Source organism: Oncorhynchus nerka, linkage group LG15, assembly GCF_034236695.1.
Source record: "Oncorhynchus nerka isolate Pitt River linkage group LG15, Oner_Uvic_2.0, whole genome shotgun sequence".
Classification (NCBI taxonomy): Eukaryota; Metazoa; Chordata; class Actinopteri; order Salmoniformes; family Salmonidae; genus Oncorhynchus; species Oncorhynchus nerka.
This window is the reverse complement of record NC_088410.1, coordinates 62228835-62246899: the sequence shown is the minus strand read 5'-3', so window position 1 is coordinate 62246899 and position 18065 is coordinate 62228835. Positions and strand designations below refer to the sequence as shown.

General features: G+C 42.5%; 1 protein-coding gene across 3 annotated transcripts; it reads left to right on the top strand.

The window, feature by feature from the left end:
• Positions 1 to 658: 658 nt before the first annotated feature.
• LOC115143073 (cyclin-dependent kinase 2-like) lies at positions 659 to 16657 on the top strand. Of its 3 annotated transcripts, none has more exons than XM_029683093.2 (7): positions 660 to 1041; positions 13807 to 13884; positions 13979 to 14096; positions 14293 to 14463; positions 14619 to 14720; positions 14814 to 15017; positions 16163 to 16657. In XM_029683093.2, the coding sequence occupies exons 1-7, from the start codon at positions 926 to 928 to the stop codon at positions 16265 to 16267; spliced, it is 894 nt and encodes a 297-aa protein (XP_029538953.1). In that variant the 5' UTR covers positions 660 to 925; the 3' UTR covers positions 16268 to 16657. The 3 variants fall into 3 exon arrangements, with proteins under 3 accessions (XP_064857851.1, XP_029538953.1, XP_029538954.1); XM_029683094.2 differs by lacking the exon at positions 660 to 1041 and adding an exon at positions 7556 to 13123; XM_065001779.1 differs by lacking the exon at positions 13807 to 13884 and having other exon boundaries at positions 659 to 1041.
• The last annotated feature ends 1408 nt before the right edge of the window (positions 16658 to 18065 follow it).

Here is an 18065-nt window from a genome sequence, read left to right as displayed (position 1 = left end):
TCTGGCGTTTCCACTGCCATTAATTTTACCGGCACAAAAAGATCCCACCAGGTTAAATGACCGAATTCATTATCTGTCGGCATTTATAACATTGTACCAAAACGTCCTGTTTCCATCACAGCTGTCGTGATTTTTTTGCATATGGTATGACTTTACTCGCATAAAAACACAACGAATGGAAACGTGGTTACAGTAACCTGAGAGAGCAAGAGGAGGGAGGGTCATTCAATCATGATTTACCATTTTAAATGGAATGATGACATAGGCATCAGCCAAATGTAGGACACAGAGTTGACAGTCTTTAAATAAGAGTATATTGTTAGCTACTTAATTGAATTCAATAATTTACAAATCTCTGGAGGGAAGATCAACATTTGAATATCAACTGAAGGTGGGCGATTATAAGCGCCTCAAATTTGAACCTTTCACAAAAACGCGACTGCCAGAGAAGCTTTCCTAAAGCTAAAATCCATGTTCCACCCATTCTGCGTTTGTTTCTGTGCTGAATGGGCGCGTCAGTCATATTATTATTAAATGTTTTTAACCATTGGGCTGTCAGTCATATTATTATTAAATGTTTTTAACTATTGGGCTGTCAGTGATTGGTCGTATATTGAAAAGGTTCGCGTCGCTGTCGTTCTTCCGGGGCGTGGCATAAACAACGCGGGACCTGTTACTTTTGTTTTGAGTGGAAAGTGTTACTACTATAGAGTTACACCCGGCTCAATTGATCCCTTTTATTTATTGTGGAATTTTATTTTTTACAGTCTATGGATAATCCTGATGTGTTCCCGCTACAAATTGCCCCCCCCACATAATTTACTTAGTTCGCATGCTTACGTTAGTTTGAAGTTGAGTTAACGGTTTTCTTTGTTTAAAAAAATCACAACGGTTTGAAACGTTAGCCAAACGGAATTCGTGTGACATGGAATTATTTCAGAAAGTGGAAAAGATTGGAGAAGGGACGTACGGGGTGGTGTACAAGGCAAAGAACAAAGTCACGGGAGAGACTGTTGCACTCAAGAAAATCAGACTAGACACGTAAGTGGTGTCTGACTGAAAATTAGCTGGCTATCGAAGTGTCGTTAGCCATCTAACGTTAATTGTAGCCCGGTCAAGCAGCTGACTGACTCCTCACAGTAACATTAGTCCGGATGTGACTATGCTTTCCATTTCCACAGTTGCTTGCTCCTAGCTAACCTTGTTAACCATGTCGCTACCATAGCTAGTTATTTGACCTGAATTGATAACCAGTGAGTATTGAAAGTAGGTAACGTAAGTATAGTTAATAACTAGCGAACTCTAAGCTTGCTAGTTGCCTGGAAACCCGTCGTTAAATTTGCTTTGAGTTCTACATATGTCTGAAATTTGCGTTTGAATCAGGGTTCTACTAGCCAGAACGTTGAGTAAAATGATAGCTACATAGCTACTTTACCAGTTGATTTTTATCTGCATCAACTCCATTTGGTAGAAACACCACTGGTGAAAATCTGTCGCCAATTGGATGGGAACCTATAGCTACATTACCGGTTGATATTTTTGGCGGTAGGAATGTGAGTCAAACGTCGAGTTTGCAGGCTGGCTAGCTATATAGCTTTGCATGACAAACAAGTCACTGTAATGACAGCTACTGGCACTGCTATAAAATGGCATTGATCACATTTATTTTTATTTATTTAACCTTTATTTAACTAGGAAAGTCAGTTAAGAACAAATTCGTATTTACAATTACTATACTATATACTATATATATATATATATTTTTTTTTTTAATGTCAAATTACGATCAAACAAGAATATTGGATTTCTAGTAAAAATATATTTCATTTGTGGACAGATTTCAAATATTAGTTTCTCAGTATATGAGAAATGAAGAAAGAGAATGAAGAAATTTACGACTAATTCAGTAGTTTTGTTTTCATTTCAATAATAACATCTTTCATTGAAAATACATGGGTCTTATTTGGTATTTTATTAGGATCCCCATTAGCTGTTGCAAAAGCAGCAGCTACTCTTCCTGGGGTCCACATGAAACATGACATAATACAGAACATCAATAGACAAGGACAGAACTACATACAGCCTACAAATCAATGCAAACACACAAACTACCTAGGTCACATAGGGGAGAGGCGTTGTGTCGTGAAGTGTTGCTTTATCTTAAAAAAAAATTTGAACCAGGTTTGGTGTTTGTTTGAGCAATATGAGATGGAAGTTCCATGCAATAAGGGCTCTATAGGGCTCTATATAATACTGTACAATTGTTCTGGATTTGGGGACTGTGAAAAGACCCCTCGTGGCATGTCTGGTCTTATTACTTAAATAAATAAAAATATTATCTCGCTCCAAAATAACTGTCACACTCAAAGTGTATAATAGTTTCCCCTTATCACAGAAGAGGCATATGTCCTCTAAGTCCTTGAATTTAGGCAAGTTATTGCAATCTCATTGGAATCACATCTATACTGAACAAAAATATAAATGCAACATGCAACAATAAAATAAAATAAATCTGAGTTACAGTTCATATGAAGAAATCATTCAATTGAAATTCATTCATTGGGCCCTAATCTAGCTATGAGCCTCCAGATTTCATCACGGGGTCTCCCGAGTGGCACAGCGGTCTAAGGCACTGCATCACAGTGCTTGAGGTGTCACTACAGATCCAGATTCGATCCCAGGCTGTGTCGCAGCGGTCCGCGACTGGGAGACCCATGAGGCGGCGCACAATTGGCCCAGCGTCGTCCGGGTAAGAGGAGGGTTTGGCCGGCCGGGATGTCCTTGTCCCATCGCACTCTACCAACTCGTGGCAGGCCCAGGCGCATGCATGCTGACACGCTCGCCAGTTGTACGGTGTTTCCTCCGACACATTGGTGCGGCTGGCTTCCGGGTTAAGCGAGTAGTGTCTCAAGATGCAGTGCGGCCTGGCAGGGTCGTGTTTCGGAGGACGACCTTCGCTTCTCCTGAGTCCATACGGGAGTTGCAGTGATGGGACAAGACTGTAACTACCAATTGGATATCATGAAATTGGGGAGAAAAAGTAATACAAATAAGAATACAGCATTTTATGCATTCAAATTGCCATCGATAAAGAGTAATTGTGTTCGTTGTCCGTAGCTTATGCCTGCCCATACGATAACCCCACTGCCGCCATGGGGCACTCTGTTCAAAGTTGACATCGGCAAACCACTTTCCCACATGACGCCATACACATGGTCTGCTCGCCTCCCTACCACTGAGGAAGTACAGTTCCCGCGCAGCCCAGTCAAAACTGTTCGCTGCTCTGGCCCCCCAATGGTGGAACAAACTCCCTCACGACGCCAGGACAGCGGAGTCAATCACCACCTTCCGGAGACACCTGAAACCCCACCTCTTTCAGGAATACCTAGGATAGGATAAAGTAATCCTTCTCACCCCCCCCCTTAAAAGATTTAGATGCACTATTGTAAAGTGGCTGTTCCACTGGATGTCTTAAGGTGAACGCACCAATTTGTAAGTCGCTCTGGATAAGAGTGTCTGCTAAATGACTTAAATGTAAATGTAAATGTCTGCGGTTGTGATGCACTGCCAAACTTTCTAAAATGACAATGGAGGCAACTTATGGTAGAGAAATTAACATTCAATCCTCTGGCAACAGCTCTGGTGGACATTCCTGCACTCACCATGCAAGCGCTCTCAATTTGAGACATCCGTGGCATTGTGTTGTGACAACTGCACATTGTAGTGGCCATTTATTGTCCCTAGCAGAAGCTGTACCTGTGTAATGATCATGCTGTGTAATCCGCTTCTTGATATGCCACACCTGTCAGGTGGATAGATTATCTTGACAAGGGAGAAATGCTCACTAACAGGGATGTAACCAAATTTGTGAACAATTTGAGAGAAATACACTTTTGTGGGTATGGAACATTTCTGGTATCTTTTATTTCAGCTCATGAAACATGGGACCAACACATGTTGTGTTACATGTTGTGTTTATATTTTTGTTCCGTGTAGATTCATGTAAAAGGGGAGGTATTAGCTGCGCACCATGTGTGACACACCTGGCTTTCCCACTGTCAGCAGCCAGTATACACATTACACAATCTTGGATGGGCATTTTCTTCTTCATCTTCTTTAGAGTTTAACGGCGGTTGGCAACCAATATGTTGCATTACTGCCACCAACTGGATTATATAATAAATCCATTATATTTTGTGATACAAAAGAGGAAAAACAAAAGTGACAACTTTCCAGCTAACCCTACTTTCATTAAAAACCCACTACCCCATTCCACTACTTTGACCCTTAGTGAAGCTTATACACTACATGACCAAATGTATGTGGACACCTGCTCATCGAACATCTCAATCCAAAATCATCGGCATTAATATGGAGTTGGTCCCCCCCTTTGCAGCTATAACAGCCTCCACTCTTCTGGGAAGGATTTCCACTAGATGTTGGAACATTGCTGCAGAGACCTGCTTCCATTCAGCCACAAGCACATTAGTGAGGTCAGGCACTGGTGATGGGCGATTAGGCCTGGCTCGCAGTCTGCGTTCTAATTCATCCCAAAGGTGTTCAACAGGGTTGAGGTCAGAGCTCTGTGCAGGCCAGTCAAGTTCTTCCACACCGATCTCGACAAACCTTTTCTTTATGGACCTTGCTTTGTGCATGGGGGAATTGTTATGCTGAAACAGGAAAGTTCCCTAAACTGTTGCCACAGAGGAGGTAACGTCTCCTGGCATCCGCCAAGCCCAGATTCGTCCATTGAACTGCCAGATGGTGAAGCGTGATTCATCACTAGAGTCCAATGGCGGCGAGCTTTAAAACTTCAGCCGACGCTTGGCATTGTGCATGGTGATCTTAGGCTTGTGTGTGGCTGCCTGACGAACAGTACTTGTGCTGACGTTGCTTCCAAAGACATTTTGAAACTCGATAGTAAGTGTTGCAACTGAGGACAGACCATGCTCTACGTGCTTCAGCACTTGGTGGTCCCGTTCTGTGAGCTTGTGTGGCCTACCATTACGCGGCTGAGCCGTTGATGCTCCTAGACGTTTCCACTAGAGGTCGACCGATTAATCGGAATGGGCGATTAATTAGGGCCGATTTCAAGTTTTCATAACAATCGAAAATCTGTATTTTTGGACACCGATTTTGCAGATTTAAATAAAAAATAAAAAATATTATTACTATATATTTTTTTTTACACCTTTTATTTAATCTTTATTTAACTAGGCAAGTCAGTTAAGAACACATTCTTATTTTCAATGACTGCCTAGGAACGAACAGTGGGTTAACTCCCCCGTTCAGGGGCAGAACGACAGATTTTCACATTGTCAGCTCGGGGGATCCAATCTTGCAACCGTACAGCTAGTCCTTGTGCACTCCACAAGGAGACTGCCTGTTACACGAATGCAGTAAGCCAAGGTAAGTTGCTAGCTAGCATTAAACTTATCTTATATAAAACAATCAATCATAATCACTAGTTAACTACACATGGTTGATGATATTACTAGATATTATCCAGCGTGTCCTGCGTTGCATATAATCTGACTGGGCATACAAGTATTTAATTATCTGACTGAGCGGTGGTAGGCAGAAGCAGGCGCGTAAACATTCATTCAAACAGCACTTTTAAAAAAAAAAAACTCTGTTTATTAAGTTTTACATACACAAGACAACACAAAGCAATATAAATAATATACTCAACTAGAAAAAAAATACAAATACAAAATAGCTTTTAAGATACCATACTTTAGACAAGTTAAACACACCAGGCAGAAGGCTACAAAGGTTAAAGGGCAATCTATAGTATAGGGACAGAGCAAATACCTCACCATTGTTCCTGTAAACAGTCAAGGGATAAGGGTGGAGAAATGCAACCACTCACAGACAGTCATGGCCACAGACCGACCATTCACTGGACCAAAAATAACGTTTACAATGCTTTAAAATAAATAAAAAAATAGAATGAATATTCATGTAGGCGTGAACAAAATGTAAAAATAACTGGGAAAAACAAGGTCACACTTCAGTCTCTGCCCAGGCAAGGGTGAACAAGGCATCTGCGGGTCACAATCAATAAGCACATGGACCTTAATGCCCCCCCAGCAAAAACACAGAGAGAAGCTCCCCCAACCCTTAAGTCACAGGGGGGTCAAATACAGACTTATTTTAGTTTTAATTGCAATGCCATCAGAGGATGGACTGTTTAAAGTAAGACCGGAATGGAGCCCAAGCCTCATTATACAGTTTGGGGTTCCCACGTGAATTGATTTTTTTCTAGTTTCAGAGAGCACAATACATCTCTCACCCAATATTTATAAGATTGGGGAGCTGCCATCTTCCAGTTCTGTAGTATTAGCCGTCTAGCTAAAAGAGTTGTATAAGCAACAGTGTACGACTGGATTCTTGATAGGGGGGTACCCATGGGCAGTACTCCAAAAAGGGCTGTAAGGGGAGCCGGATCTATAACAGTGTCACATATATCAGAGAAACATTTAAATATTAATTCCCAGAAACCTGACAGTTTATGACAGCCCCAAAACATGTGCAACAGTGTGGCTGGTTCCACTTTACATCTGACACAGGTAGGATAAAAATCAGAGAATATTCTTCCAAGTTTGGCCCCCGACCAGTGGATACGGTGAACCATCTTGAATTGAACGAGGCTGTGTCTGGTGCTAAAAGAGGACGAGTGCACCCTGTGCAGCACAGATTCCCAGGCGTCTTCCTCAAGTTCCTCCCCCAAATCCTTTTCCCATTGAGTCTTTAAAGGCACCAAAGAAGGGTTTTGTAAGTCATGAATGATTGCATATACATCTGAAATTGCGCCCCTAGGAAGCTTGTTCAACTCCAAGATGCTCTCTATAGCTGTATTCGCAGGCCTATTGGGAAATCCAGGTGTGTTAGCTCTGACAAAGTTTCTAGTCTGGAGATAGCGGAAAAAGTGGGATTGGGGGAGATTGAACTTTTCCTGCAGCTGAGAAAAAGAGGCAAATGTATCATCAAAGAATAATTGGGCTAGCGAGGAGAGGCCTAGTGAGTGCCAAATGCCAAAAGCCCCATCATTCAAAGATGGAGGAAATAAAATGTTCTGATTGATTGGGCCTAATAGAGAAAAGCCTCGGAGGCTAAAGGCTAAACGGAACTGATTCCAAATTTTAAGAGACTGCTTTACAATTGGGTTGACACACCTTTTGCCTAGGGACACTGGGAGAGACGAGCACAACACAGAGGAAAGTGCTGCAGGTTTACACTATTCAGACTCCATCTGGACCCAGAGTGGTCTAAGGCCAGTAGGATCAGTCTGCAGCCAGTACAGAAGGGCTCTGAAATTTGCAGCCCAGTAGTATGTCTGAACATTTGGTAGAGCTAAACCCCCCAATGACCTAGGCTTCTGTAAATGTTTTCTACCAATCCGTGGTACCTTGCCATCCCAAATAAAATGCATGCATGTTTGATCCAGTGAAATAAAAAAAGATTTTGGAATAAAAATGGGTAAACATTGAAATAAATATAAAAATTTGGGCAACACATTAATTTTAATGACATTAATCCTTCCGATAAGAGAAAGGGTTAGGGAATTCCAAAAAGTAAAAGATTGTTTCAAACTGTCTGCTAGAGCAACAAAGTTTTCCTGAAACATTTACATTTACATTTAAGCCATTTAGCAGACGCTCTTATCCAGAAACAAATTTGAATATTTCCTTGTCACTTTTACTCCCAAGTAGGTGAATTGATCCCGGACAATCCTAAACTGAGAACTTGTAAAAGAGCACTTTAAAGCAGCATTGTTTACCGGAAAAAGCTCAGTCTTGCCTAGATTCAGCTTGTACCCTGAGATTGATCCAAACTTTTAAAGAACAGATAGGGCACGTGGCAATGAGGTATCAGGGTTGGAGATAAACAAAATGAGGTCGTCAGCATATAGCGAGACTTTCTGCTCCCAGCCCGCCCTGATTATACCTTGAATGGCATCATTAGAGTGCAGTGCAATGGTGAGAGGCTTGATTGCCAAAGCAAACAACAAGGGGGAGAGTGGACAACCCTGTCTGGATCCGCGGTGCAAGGGAAAATAGTCAGAGGACAAGTTATTAGTCCGTACCGAAGCCATGGGGGAAAAATAAAGAATCTTTATCCACGCAATGAGTTTGGGGCCAAAGCCAAATCTATAAAGGGCAGCTGTTAGGTAATCCCACTCAACGTGGTCAAACGCTTTTTCGGCATCAAGTGAGACCACCACCTCCGGGTCCCCCGACGCTGGGGAGTACAGTATATTCATAAGGCGCCTAATATTGAAAAATAAATGCCTATTTCTCACAAAGCCAGTCTGGTCAGAGTGTATTACTTGGTGCAGCAAGCCTTCCATGCGGATGGCTAAAAGCTTAGCTAGGATTTTGTAATCACAGTTTAAAAGCGAGATTGGGCGATAGGATCCACATTCCAGGGGGTCTTTATTTTTCTTTAATAGTAATGAAATTGAAGCCTGATGAAGACTAGGCGGTAGCTTTGAAGTATTAAGGCACTCTGCAAATAGTCGAGACAAGAATGGGCAAAGCAGACCAGAAAACGTCCTGTAAAATTCGGTTGGAAAACCGTCCAGACCTGGTGATTTGCCACTTTTCATTGCGGACACTGCTGTTGCAATCTCCTCAAGCGTAAATTCTTCTTCTAGACAGTCATGGGAGTCTGTATCAATTGAAGGCATATTCAAGCCATTAAAGGAGTCAATCAGCAAAGGGTCTTGAGGGGATTCAGAGGTGTATAGCGCAGAGTAAAATTGTTTAAATTGATCATTGAGCTCTTAATGTATAACTGTGGTGGCACCAGACGGGGTCCTTATTTGTGGGATTAAACGTGAGGCATCATATTTACGGATCTGATGCGCAAGGAGTTTACTGGCCTTGTCGCCTTGTTCATAGACTTTGTATCGAGCTCGCAAGAGTAACTGTTCAGCTTGCCTGGTAGAAAGCTCATCAAATTCAGATTGGAGTAGTTGGCGCTCTTTATGCAGATCAGAGGAAGGACCCGTAGCATACTTCTCATCCAGTGTGGCTATGGACTCGCTCAGGTCCCGAAGTCGCTGAGAGCGAACTCTGTTTTGGTTGGCTGTATAAGAAATAATTTAGCCACGTAGGTATGCTTTGAGAGACTCCCATATGGTAGAGCAGGACATACCTGGTGTTGAATTAGTTTCTAGGAATAAGGTGATTTCAGAAGAAATGAAATTGACAAACTCCTTATCTGAGAGTAAAATGGGGTTGAGACGCCATTGATAACACATAGGAGGTCGCTGGGGAAACTCTAGTTCAAGCACTAATGGTGAATGGTCAGAGATAACAATACTCTCGTAAGTACACTGCCGAAGGTAGGCAGAAGTTTTTGGTCCAAAAAGAAGTAATCAATCCGGGAGTATGTTTGATGAACATGAGAATAAAAGGAATACTGTCTATCTGTAGGATGTAGGAAACGCCAGGAGGATTGAATCAGTAGGGCACATTTAGATGGGCCTGTATTTGTTTGTGAGGACTTGTCAAGAACTGGGGACATTTACAGTTGAAATCCCCCCCTAAAATCAACAAATGAGAATCTAAATTGGGAATAGCAGACAGAAAGGATGAAATGAAACTTTTGTCATCCCAATTGGGAGCATAAACACTAGCCAAAACAAGAGGGGTAGAAAACAGTTCACCGGTTACAATGACGTATCGTCCCTTAGGATTAGCAATAACCTCAGAAGCTACAAAGGGAGTAGCTTTATCAACCAGAATAGCAGCACTTCTTGATTTACTATGAAAGTTTGAGTGGAACACTTGACCAACCCAGTCCTTACGCATCCTAAAATGCTCACCAGTCCTCAAGTGAGTCTCTTGTAGAAATGCAATATTTGCATTCAAACCCTTTAAATGTGTCAACACCCTCTTACGCTTCATTGGGTTATTAACCCCTTTGGTGTTCCATGAAATGTACTTGATCGCATTATTTCGGCCCCTCTGGGCATTCCCGTTATTCATACCCTGTCATTAGAGGATAGAATGGAAAAGCAATGAGCGCCCAAAAGCAATGAGCGCCCAAAACCCCCAGAATAACTTGTCCCAGAGTAATAATGTACGGTGGTAGATGTTTGGAAAAAGTACAGAAAAAACAACTAAAAAGACAGAATGAAAACATTAGAACTGAACAATTCAACCTGGCCTGTTATATCTAAACATAATTGTACCACAGGTGGGTTACTTACTATCCACAGTTCGCAAGCAACAGTTGCTGAACTGTGAGCATGTTCAAAACTTTTTGATGTGACGTTGAATGTGAGCCATAGCCTCATCCGGAGATTCAAATGTGTAGTCTTTACCCTCATGAGATAAACGGGCCGGGAATCGCAGTCCATACTTCACACTTGGATGGTCCCGAAGTACTCGTTTGGCCTGTCCGAAAGCTGCACGCTGCCTGGAAACAGTGGGGGAGTAGTCCTGGTAGATGGAGAAGCTCTGTCCTTGAAAGCTCAGAGTGGTATTGCGGGCTCGTCGGAGGATCTCCATCTTCTCCTGAAAAAAGTGCACTCGAAGAATTATGTCACGGGGCCTCTCCCCATCCCGGGGCTTTGGGCGCAGCGACCGGTGGGCTCGATCAATCAGGGGCTTTTCATCTAAGGCAAGAACATCCTTCAGCAGCCCTGAAACAAAATCTGTGGCGCGATGCATTTCCGCTGACTCTGGGACCGATACAAGTCTCCGATTATTGCGGCGGGAGAATCCCTCTAAGCTCACACAGCTCTCCTTCACCTTTTTCAAATCCGCAGCTAGGTGTTTAACTTCAGCCTCCAGGGATGTAGTTAAGTCGGAGACATTAGTGGCGGAGGTCTCCAGTGCTGCAATCGTTGTAGTGAGTGACGCAGCTGTTGTTTTGAGTAATGTGATTGCTGGCACAGTCTCGTTCCGCAGGATGGTTAAATCTGCTTTTAAAGTATCAGAAACCTCCTGTATTCTGGCCTCAATCGTAGCAACCATCTGTGTTTTCATTTCAACTATTTCAGAGCGTAGTAGTTTGATGGCCTCGAGAATGTTCATTTCAGCGCCGCCAGGCCAAGCCGCACCCCCGGGTAAAGTGTGCGTCCCCGGGCCCTCAGACTCAGGAGAGGGCGGTGATGAGAGCGGGTCTTGTAGGCCGGGTTTTCTCAGTCATGCTTTTGGCCTTATGTTTGGTCGACATGCTGACATTCGGAAGCAAAGTAGTCTTGGTTTTTACGGAAAGGGATCACCAAATTAATATTTGAAAATAAATATGGTTCTGCTGCAAAATTCACATAAACTTTAAGAATACCACGGGAGCAAACGGAAAACACGTCAGTCGCACATGGCGTCCCTCCTATCCCCCCAAACAGCACTTTTGTGCGTTTTGCCAGCAGCTCTTCGTTGCAGGTCAAGCATTGCACTGTTTATGAAGTGAAATGGCTAGCTAGTTAGCGCGCGCTAATAGCGTTTCAAACGTCACTCGCTTTGAGCCTTCTAGTAGTTGTTCCCCTTGCTCTGCATGGGTACCGCTGCTTCGATGGTGGCTGTTGTTGTTGTGTTGCTGGTTCGAGCCTAGGAAGGAGCGAGGAGAGGGACGGAAGGTATACTGTTACACTGGCAATACGAAAGTGCCTATAAGAACATCCAATAGTCAAAGGTTAATGAAATACAAATGGTATAGAGGGAAATAGTCCTATAATTCCTATCATAACTACAACCTAAAACTTCTTACCTGGGAATATTGAAGACTCATGTTAAAAGGAACTACCAGCTTTCATATGTTCTCATGTTCTGAGCAAGGAACTGAAACGTTAGCTTTCTTACATGGCACTTTTACTTTCTTCTCCAACACTTTGTTTTTGCATTATTTAAACCAAATTGAACATGTTTCATTATTTACTTGAGGCTAAATTGATTTTATTGATGTATTATATTAAGTTAAAATAAGTGTTCATTCAATATTGTCGTAATTGTCATTATTACCCCCCAAAAATAAAAAATAGTCAGATTAATCGGTATCGAGGTTTTTGGTCCTCCAATAATCGGTATTGGCGCTGAAAAATCCTAATCGGCCGACCTCTAGTTTCCACTTCACAATAACATCACTTACAGTTGCCCGGGGTAGAAATGTGATATATTGACTTGTTGGAAAGGTGGCATCCTGTAACGGTGCCACATTTAAGTCACTGAACTCTTCAGTAAGGCCATTATACTGACAATGTTTGTCTATATAGATTGCATGGCTGTGTGCTCGATTTTATACACCTGTCAGGAACGTGTGTGGCTGAAATAGCTGAGTCCGCTAGTTTGAAGGGGTGTCCACATACTTTTGTGTACACATCTATTATACAGTGCATTTGATTTAATTTTCCACATTTTGTTATGTTACAACCCCATAATGACAAAGTGAAAACAGGTATTTGCAAATTTATTTAAAAAATGTAAACTGATGCTTTGCTATTCAGACTGTTTGCTATGAGACTTGAAATTGATCTCCGGTGCATCCTGTTTCCATTTATCATCCTTGATGTTTCTACAACTTGATTGGGGTCCACCTGTTGTAAATTCAATTGATTGGACATGATTTGGAATGGCACAGACCTGTCTATATAAGGTCCCACAGTTGACAGTGCATGTCAGAGCAAAAACCAAGCCGCGAGGTCGAAGGAATTGTCCGTAGAGCTTCTAGATAGGATTTTCTCGAGGCACAGATCTGGGGAAGGGTACCAAAACGTTTCTGCAGCATTGATGGTCCCCAAGAACACAGTGTCCTCCATAATTCTTAAGTGGAATACGCTTGGAACCACCAAGACTCTTCCTAGAGCTGGCCGCCCGGCCAAACTGAACAATCGGGGGAGAACTTGGTCACTCTGACAGAGCTCTAGAGTTTATTGTGGAGGTGGGAGAATCTTCCAGAAGGACAACCATCTCTGCAGCACTCCACCAATCAGGCTTTTATGGTAGAGTGGCCAGACGAAAGCCACTCCTCAGTAAAAGGCACATGACAGCTCGCTTGGAGTTTGCCAAAAGACACCTAAAGGACTCTGACCATGAGAAACAAGATTGAACTCTGGCCTGAATGCCAAGCATCACACCTGGAGGAAACCTGGCATCATCCCTATGGTGAAGTAAGTTGGTGCCATATACCGCACCTCCATACCACACCTCCTTCGGCCTTATTGCTTAATTATATCAAAGTAAACTTGGAGTCACACAATGACATGTGGTCCTTCCACTACAACTTGTTGGGAAAGGATGCAGTTTATTAGGCTACAGATATAATCAATTATGATGAACTTCACAAGGCGGTGAAAGTGCAAGGTGATGAGCTTGATGCTCCTTTCCAATCAATATTAATGGTCCTGTTCTGGTGACATGATAATCGATGCTTGATGCCATTTGACAAATAGTCTCGCTCTTTTGTCCATAATAATATTTTCATGTAGGCTGTACATGCGCTCTAGCCATCAGCGCAAGTGCCAATACCAGACTATATAACACAACATATTTGTGAGAAAACCATCAGTAGAGTTGAAATTGCGATGGAAACCCATTTAATTTGTATTTTTTTTATTCTGGAATTGAACATCAAAAAGTATTTATGTGCACTATGTCATGATGCACAGCCTTTTTATTTGCAAGTTATTTTGATGGAAACACATCACTGGTGGGAAAATGTGCATATAATTTTTATGTGGATTTTAGAATATTCACATAAATCTGTCACCAATTGGATAGAAACCTAGCTAGTGTCTGTGTGAGTAAAGGGATGATATTGTGTGACTGTCGTAGCTATATGTATTTTTCTTAGGGAAACAGAGGGAGTACCAAGCACTGCCATCAGAGAGATATCGCTCCTCAAAGAGCTCAGCCACCCAAATATTGTCAAGTATGTACAATTGAGCTACTTATTATGTTAAACATCAACTGTCTCTGTTAAATTGGGCTTACATTGACATCTCTATGTATTTTCACACCGACAGGCTCTGTGATGTCATCCACACAGAGAACAAACTGTACCTGGTTTTTGAGTTCCTTCATCAGGACCTTAAGAAGTTCATGGACTCCTCTGTCTCTGGTATCTCTCTGCCACTTGTCAAGGTATGCACAGACTGCACATCCAACGTGTTCAGACTTGGGGTGTGAGGCTTATAAATAAGTGAATTTATAATGTCTGTCAGTGCTACATATATTTTGTCACATTTTTAAATGAAAACAATATGGAAACCTACGAGGTTGTCTGACTGTGTCTCTTAAGCTAATTAGGTGTGTCTGTTTTGTGTGTGTGTGTGTGCAGAGTTACCTGTTCCAGCTGCTGCAGGGCCTGGCCTTCTGTCACTCCCACAGGGTTCTCCATCGGGACCTGAAGCCCCAGAACCTTCTCATTAACGCCCAGGGGGAGATCAAGCTGGCTGACTTCGGCCTGGCTAGGGCCTTTGGGGTGCCTGTCCGCACCTACACTCATGAGGTGAAGCATACATACACCACACTGTAATTTGCTGTGCGGTTTTTAGTTGGCCAATGGCTAGCAACATGGGTCTTACATGGGTGTTATGCTTCTGTAAGCACCTCAAATTATTTCTGAACCCATGATGGGGAAACTAACATTTTAGCATTTCTCAGGTGGTAACTCTATGGTACCGAGCTCCAGAAATTCTTTTGGGCTGCAAATACTACTCCACAGCGGTTGACATCTGGAGTTTGGGCTGTATCTTTGCTGAAATGGTAAATGTATTCTCTGGCTATACTATTTTGTAGCTTTAACGTTTATAAAGCAAGGTCTCACTTCATGTCCAAACCTTCCAATTCTTTCTTCAGATAACCAGGAGGGCCTTGTTTCCAGGCGACTCAGAGATCGATCAGCTGTTCCGGATCTTCCGTACCCTGGGCACACCGGATGAGGTGGCTTGGCCAGGGGTCACTTCCATGCCTGACTACAAGCCCTCCTTCCCCAAGTGGGCCCGACAGGAGCTGTCCAAAGTGGTTCCCCCACTGGACGAGGACGGGAGAGAGCTGCTCAGGGTGAGAACCCTTTTATTAAATATATATTTATTTTTGTATTTTACCCCCTTTTTCACGTCTCATCGCTGCAACTCCCCAACGGGCTCGGGAGGCGACGGTTGAGTCATGCATCCTCCGAAACATGAACTGCCAGACCGTGCTTCTTAACACCCACCCGCTTAACCCGGAACCCAGCCACACCAATGTGTTGGAGGAAACACTGTTCAATTGACGACCGTGGCCAGCCTGCAGGTGCCTGTCCCGCCTTAGACCGCTGAGCCACTCAGGAGGCCCAGGGTTAGAACTCTAACAACATTGACCACTTTTTAATTATGTTTTGGTATTAGGCTGGTACCAATAAGGTTAATAATAGGCAGGCTCTACTGCACATCCAAAGCTGATTTGTGAAAGTGCTGGAGGCAAAACTGGAGGAACAGGAAAAAGGTTTCAGTCAGATGCAAATGTATTTTAATTATAGCTGAGCTTTTGGTCAGTCTCCCTTGATTAGAGCATGTCTCAACAAACAACAGCAGGACAGATGAGGTCACACTGCGAGCCAGAGGTAATTGCAGACACCTAGTGGCCCTTTTGGGTACTTTAGATTACCACAGATGTCATAATATCAGATAGAAATACAGGATAGAACAGAACATGATATAGATTTATTTCTACTAGAACAAAATACAGGGAATGTGGTGTTGTTATAAGGAACCCAGTCTCTCAAAGAAAGCCGAAAGACTGCTGCAAAAGGAATATACTGTATATACAACACTATATACAAATGTAGAACCAGGGGAAATCTAATAAAATAACTAGGTTAAGGTAACCTGCCGGAAGTATCGGGCCACTAGGGGCACCATGAATACAGGACACCCTAATACCAGGGTGTGTGTGTGAAGCTAAGATGATGACAATGGGAAATACAACATGACCCTCATATCAAAATCCTCCTTAAGGCCTTACGGCTGTAGGATGCCTAAAAGTATAAATCCAGAAGTTCTCTCTGACAGAGTTTACGGTCGTTTTCTTCCCTTTTATTAATAGAGTTAATAAAATATAATTAATTGAAATTTGTGCTCAGAGCTTCTTTTTGTTTTCACATAGGCCTATGACACGTAATCGATATGTCCCTTTTTATGACGTATTTGTTCTTCTTATTTTTCCAGCAAATGCTGAGCTATGACCCAAACAAGAGGATATCTGCCAAAAATGCCCTCGTCCATCGTTTTTTCCGTGATGTCACCATGCCAATGCCACACCTACGACTGTGACGTGCAGACTGACAGGAACAATACATAGCCCAGGGTCTTTCCATGAGAGATCCCTGAGCAGGAGGACTGCACCAGCTCTTATCCACACCTGAATACTACAGTCCAGGAGATGGGAGAGATCTCAGTGAAATATGGATGCTTTTCCAAAAATCATTCTAGCAGCCAAAAACCAGCATTTGTATAAATTGGATGTCCTGTGAGTTTTTTCTCTACAGCTATGAGTGCCTGTTATGTCATAGAGAATGAACTCTACAGTTGTTTCAGCATTTTATGTGTATTGAAAGGGTTAACTTGGTTTGTGTACATTTTAGTCATTTAGCAGATGCAAGCTCTTTATTTGTTCATTGCATCATTTATGATAAAAAGTTGATTAAATTAGTTTGAGCTTTATTGTGTTAAACTATTTGAATATTACTAATTTGGCTTGTGTTATAACCTCACTGGCAGTAAATATTTAGCAGATTTTTTAAAATCTAGCCTTGACATAGGAAATCTGAATAATTCTGCATTCATAACCAAGTGGGAATTTACCACATACGACTGGTAAAAATCCACTAGACGAGCCCTCCAACTAGTAATTATGCTGCATTCGTAACCAAGTGGGAGGTGGGAATTTACTAGTTGTAAAGTCGTAAATACCAGTTGGATGCATTCACATGCTTTGAACTCATTGAGAAACATCAATATGGCTAACAGGCTGCCTAAACCATAAACTAAAAGTACAGCTATCATGCGTGTTTAAAAAAACATTCAGAAATTGGATCTGGGGACCCATGCCAAATCTTTTCAGTCTCCTGAGGGAGAAACGGTGTCATGCCCTCTTCACGACTGTCTTGGTGTGTTTGAACAATGATAGTTTATTGGTGATGTGGACACCAAGGAACTTGAAACTCTCGACCCGCTCCACTACAGACCCATCGATGTTAATGGGGGTGTGTTTGGCCCACCTTTTCCTGTAGTCCATGATCAGCTCCTTTGTCTTGCTCACATTGAGGGAGAGGTTGTTGTACTGGCACCACACTGCCAGGTCTCATCCTATAGGGAGGAGGTCAGTCTCATCATTGTCGGGGATCAGGCCTACCACTGTTGTGGCGTTAGCAAAGTTAATGATTGTGTTGGAGTCGTGTTTGGCCACACAGTCATGGGTGAACAGAGTACAGGGTGGGACTAAGCACGCACCCTTGAGGGGCCCCAGTGTTGAGGATCAGCGTGGCAGATGTGTTGTTGCCTACCCTTATCACCTGGGGGCAGCCCGTCAGGAAGTCCAGGATCCAGTTGCAGAGGGAGGTGTTTAGTTCCAGAATCCTTAGTTTAGTGATGAGCTTTATGGGCACTATGGTGTTGAACGCTAAGCTGTAGTCAATGAACAGCATTCTCAGGATTTTTTTTATAAGCGTCCGGATTAGCGTCCTGTAGCGTAGCATGGTTTAGATGCAGCTGCACAACAGCTCTTAAAGGGGCAATGTCTTAACAGGGCAATTACATACTTTGTAATAGAAACAAACAATATTATTTATGTATTTTATTATTAAGTTGTAGATAATAAATTATTAATCAGGATGTTGTGTCCAATGGGGTAAATGCAGATGGACAAACTGCATGCTTCAGCTTAGGTACATTTTTATTGGCACTATGCTTCATCAGTTGTCCTACAGGTCATAATGCCTATTGCTAAAAGCACATCTGATAATATAGACTATGCACAGGCTATATGCATGGTACAATGTGTTATTCGGCCCATTTCTGGAGGTGGAATTTATGTTTTAGATGCTATCAACATTTTGTTATCATTCATTTT

Bases quoted from the DNA above. Each gene is read 5' to 3' on its own strand.
- LOC115143073 (XM_029683093.2), top strand. From the start codon at position 926: ATGGAATTATTTCAGAAAGTGGAAAAGATTGGAGAAGGGACGTACGGG. The intron at 1,042-13,806 runs GTAAGTGGTGTC...TATTTTTCTTAG, and splicing joins AAGAAAATCAGACTAGACAC to GGAAACAGAGGGAGTACCAA. The intron at 14,097-14,292 runs GTATGCACAGAC...GTGTGTGTGCAG, and splicing joins TCTCTCTGCCACTTGTCAAG to AGTTACCTGTTCCAGCTGCT.